Here is a 4,783-nt window from a genome sequence, read left to right as displayed (position 1 = left end):
CCATCCATCCATCCATGTATCCATCCATCCATAATCCATCCACCCTTCTTTCTTTCCTTCCATCCATTTATCCATTACTCTAACCACAATCACTAGGATTTTCTGAGTGCCTCAGAAACCCTATACAGGGCTGCTATGAGTTGGAACCAACTTGATGGCACTTAACAACAACAACAACAACAACAACAAGGCATGGTGGGGGGTGGAGGAAGAGCAGAGACCTAGCTGGACATGGCTTCTGTTTTCCTGAAGCAGACATGTGACTCCCTCTCTCAGAATTTTCATTTCGGAGCAAGCTTTGGGGCTTGACCTACCTTGGCGTTGGGGCTCAGGGGAGGTGTGTGGTGTTCGGCAGCCTCCTCTAAGCCCACGGGACTGGGTGTTCTGAGCTGCTGGCATTGTGGGTGCTAGGGATAGGAAATCCAAGGTTATGGGGTCTGGATGGCCAGTCATTTGCATCCCTCCTGTCCCACCCCAGGACTTGCTGGAGCACAGCTTTACCCTGCCCAAGTCTTGGGTTCTTCCTAGCCTTAACATGTTCCATCTGGAATTCTCTTCTGCAGAGGCCAGGAGCCCAAGGAGAGCTCACGAGCGTGGAGCACAAACTTGCCTTGAGGGTGCCCGGGCCCTAACACTCTGAGATTGTGGGGGTAAGATGGGGCTGCTGAATATGAAGGAGAAGGGGGCAGTTCCCCATGAGACCTCTAAGGGGCACAGACAGCAAAGACCCAGGCTACCTAGGGTTAGCGTGCTCCCAGAGAACCCAAAGGGGATCTGCTCTTACCTCCTCCTCTGTCTCTGCTGGGTCCTGGGGGTCAGCCTGAGCCAACTCCTCTGGGCTCTGGGGCTCACTTTCCTCCTGAGTCAGCATCTCCTGGGGTTCCACCAATGGGCTCAGGCACAACCCTTCCAGTGGGACTTCAGCTTGGCCTGGTCTGTCATTGTCCTCCTGGTCGTGCCCATGGGGCCTGTGGGAGGAAGAGGGAGGCAGAAGCAAGGGTCATTGGGTTGCTTGGTTTGAGCCCCTGCCCATTTCCAAGACACAGTTTGCCCATCTGGAAAATAGGTACAGACGGAATAGTTGAGAGTCAAGGAATTTGAGGTTTGAGGAATTCCTCAATGTTTGGGGAGGAATCTTAGTGGTATAGTAGGTTAAGCACCGAACTTCTAACTGTAAGGCCAGCAGTTCAAACCCACCAGCTGCTCCAAGGGGACAATGATGAGGCTGCCTGCTCCCATAAAGGGTTTGCAGCTTCAGACGCTCTCTACAAGCTTCCTATGAGCTGGAATCAACTCAGTGGTCATTGCTTAGGTATCATAGTGACGTAGCCAAAGGACCCCAGAGCCAGCCCCTCTTTGGAGCCCTCTGAGAACCCTCATGGACACTGGCCCACAGGATGTCCCAGCCATGGGACATTCACTCTCAGAGCCTGGGTCCTAGATCTTTCCTGGACAAGATCTAGCCTTGTGTCTCGCTTGTCCACACCCACCCTAAGGTGTCTGCCCTGGGCTGGCTGGTCCCCAGGGACCAGGGGCTGCTTGGATGTCCTGCTCCAGCTATGGTCAGTGTGGAATCAGCAGGTCTTAGGAGAGGGTGAAGAGATGGGGTCTGTGGGTGGTCTGGGGGTACTGTTTTAGCTGCAGGACAAGTCCAGGTAGAGGATCACAGGAGAGGGACCAACTGTGCTGGCCACAGGGGAGGCGAGGTGCCAGGCAGCTGCCAGCGTGGCTCTCACTGGAGTGCAGCTGAACTTGGAGGAGAAGACGGGAAACCGTGGCATTTTCCATGGTCTCAGGCCTCTTGGTGTACATGCCAGCCACGACCCAGACCCACCCACCCAAGGTGGGCTGGGGTCTGAGCCAGGACAGCCACACAGAGGACCATTCAGAGCTCATGGGGTAGGTAAGCCACAGGTGCAGAGTGGTGGGAGGTCTGCCGAGCTGCCAATCCTGATTTCCAGCCGAAGAGTCCAAGTGCCCTCTGCTGTCAGGAGCCAGCCAGTAGGGCTTGCAGAGAGTAAGGGAGCCCCAGAGCCAGTGGACAGGCCCACCCTGCTGGCCCTAGACTCCTCCAGAAATTCAAGGCAGACACCCACTCCCCAGGGTAAGGGCTGAAACTGCAGCCCAGGAATGTGGTGGACAGAGGGCCAAGCCAGGACCAATGTCCCCTGAACTGTGGGAGCCTGACTTAGGATGGAAAAGAGAAGGTTAGGCAATGAGAGGGGCTCAGTGCTGCACCAGGACCTAGGACAGAATGGGGGTGACCCACAGAAGGGAGAAACAGTGGAGAACCCTGTTCCTAGGGGCAGGTAGTGGTCACCAAGACAGCCAGGGGTGGGGGTAGGGCGTGCTGACAGCAGCTAAGACCATGAATTGTGGGGAGGGGAGAGAGGCTTGGGGAGTAGCCCCAGGCCCCTGGCCTGCCCTGATTCAGACAGACGCACACACGCCCGCACATCTGGAAATACCTGCTCCCCTCCTCCGTGGGAATGGAGACCGGCCAGGCCCGAGGGAGGAAGGGGCGGGCGGTTTGGGGGCCTCGGAGCCTCCATTACGTAAGTGAGCTGCAGATGTGTGCTGATGTGGCCGCAGCTGCTCTGGATGAGGCCCAGGAATGAGATGTCCTCACTGCCCCCTCCCCACAGGTCCCTCGGCCCCTCTCCCATCTCACTCTCCCCTCACAGTAACAGGGGTATCTTGGGGGCTGGCTGAGAGGGAGATCCAAGGGGCCCCTGTACTGGGGCGCTAGTCAGGGGGTTGAGGAAGGGTCTGAATCACTTACTTGTCTTCCTCTGGGTTGTTCCCCTGAGTGGCTTCTCTGCCATCTGTGGTCAGCAGCACTTGTGGCCCTGGTTTCTGGGACCAGTCTCCAAAACCCTCATCTTCCTCCAGTTCAGGGGTCACTGAGGGTTTCAGGGTGAGCCTAGAGGAGACCAGGAGTTTAGGTCTGGGAGTCCCTGGGGCCGGACCACTTTAGCTCAGACTGCAGTCTAGGGCTCCCTGAAGGTGGGGCTGTGTTCCCCCCAAGCCCCCACCCCTTCAGTCTGGTTTCCTCAGTACAGTCCCTCAGTTCTCCTCAGGCTCCGTTCTGAACCTAATATCCTTGTAGGTTGCTGTGCAGGCCTCCTGTGACCAGTCTCCCAGGCTCCTCACCTGGGCCCTCCTGGGGAAACTTGGTACTTTGTGGTGAGGGGCTCTTGTGTGTGCGTACCCCGTCTGTCTCCACTGTCCCAGACCCCTGCCCCTAGAGCTGCCCCGGGACCTGTGACTGCTGAGGTACCCCACCCAGGCAGAACTGCTGACTTGGGGAAAATGCAAACAAAGCTGAGCTGGGAGGAAGGGGAGTGATGTTGGAAAAACACCCAGCCCGCCCCATCCTCCAGGGCCTGGGGAGGAAATGAGCCGGCCAGGGTCCCGCCAAGTCAGCCCTGGCCTCCATGAATCATGGCCTGGGCGGGGGGCGCTGGGGCCCGGGTCATGCAGCTGGGACCAGGGACGTCCAAGAAAAGATGGACCCTGGTTCAAGGAAGCCAGAGACTGAGTCAGAGCCCCAAGGGGCAGCCACGTCCGAACTGCTGGCCAGCAAGGGATGACTGAGGACCCTCACCCTGAAATCACTCTGCATCTGTCCTGCCCTCTTCCCCTGCTTTGGGACCTCAAGTCCAGGGCTCTCCCCAGCTTCTCCTCTGCGTAGACTCTGGACACACGAAGTTGGGGTGCCTGCCCTAGGTGCCCTGCGTAGCAGCTTACAGTTTGTCCTGTTCCGATCCTGGGGCCTGGTCATTGGCATCCTCATCCTCGCTTTGAAGCTGCCTGTCCCGTTCACGCCGGCGGCGCTCTCTTGCTGCCTCTTCCTCGTCCTCCACGCTCCATTGATTGGTGAGCCTGAGGGACCAAGAGGACAGTCAGGCACAGCCAGAGACAGGATGTCAGCCCACTTCTCCCTGACCACCCTGGACCTCAGTTTACCCATCTTTAAAAGAGAGATCATGTGAGTCCCAGGGCCTCGGAGCCTCAGCAGGCCTAGGAAAACCCAAGGATGGGGCTTGAGACCTCCTTCCACATGCTGCCCTGTAAGGAGTTGGCACTGGCTTGGCAGGGCACCATACATCTTCCCCAAATCCATGTGTCTGTGGCCAGTCAGGCACTGTGGGTCAGGGTAGGACGCCAGCAGGCAGCCCGATGGGCTTCTCATTCCTGCTCCCTAAAAGTGGGCACATCGGGAGTGGGTGGAACCACTGTTGCTCTGCCCCTGGGCACATCCTGGGCTGACCCTGCAGCAGAGGAACCCCACAGGCTGGCTCACTCATCACTACCTTCAGCATTAGTTCAGGGTCCCCTCTGGACTGGGGAGGTAGAGCTTCAAAGATGGGGAGACTGAGGCCCACTGCAGAACCAGCATGGAAGGGCTTTTCCCTTAGTACCCTAACACCCACACCTACCCTAGTCCTTCTACCACAGGTGGGTACAATCAGAGCAAAGCTCAGGGTCTGTCCCCTGCCCAGTGGGCTTCGGGCTGGGATCTGACCCCTCCTGTGCATGTCCGCCGTGTGACCCTGAGCTGTTGAGAGACTGTGTGATGTTCCCTGGCACTCCTCGGAGCCAGCCCATGATCTAATCTCCCTCCCAGGTCTCCCTAAACCTCTCAGACAAAAGCCAGACCCTCCACAGGCGCAAGTTCAAGGCCCGTTTCCCCCCAGCGGCCACGTGGGACTTCAGCCACACAAACCAGACCGCCTGCTCCGACCTCACACCCCCACCACCCGCCCACCACCAGGCCCCT

The 4,783-nt window shown here is 58.1% G+C and overlaps 1 protein-coding gene across 1 annotated transcript in view; it reads right to left on the bottom strand.

The window, feature by feature from the left end:
- LSP1 (lymphocyte-specific protein 1) overlaps positions 1-3,926 on the bottom strand; it is a gene marked incomplete at its 5' end in the record, with an annotated part of 7,494 nt that extends 3,568 nt beyond the window's left edge. The window contains 4 exon segments of the mRNA XM_006861025.1: positions 315-407; positions 785-968; positions 2,783-2,923; positions 3,751-3,926. Coding sequence (XP_006861087.1) covers positions 315-407; positions 785-968; positions 2,783-2,923; positions 3,751-3,926 — 594 coding nt within the window.
- Between the last annotated feature and the right edge of the window lie 857 nt (positions 3,927-4,783).

The sequence above is a fragment of the Chrysochloris asiatica genome, unplaced genomic scaffold (genome assembly GCF_000296735.1).
Source record: "Chrysochloris asiatica unplaced genomic scaffold, ChrAsi1.0 scaffold00040, whole genome shotgun sequence".
NCBI lineage: Eukaryota > Metazoa > Chordata > Mammalia > Afrosoricida > Chrysochloridae > Chrysochloris > Chrysochloris asiatica.
This window is presented reverse-complemented; position numbering and strand designations above follow the sequence as displayed.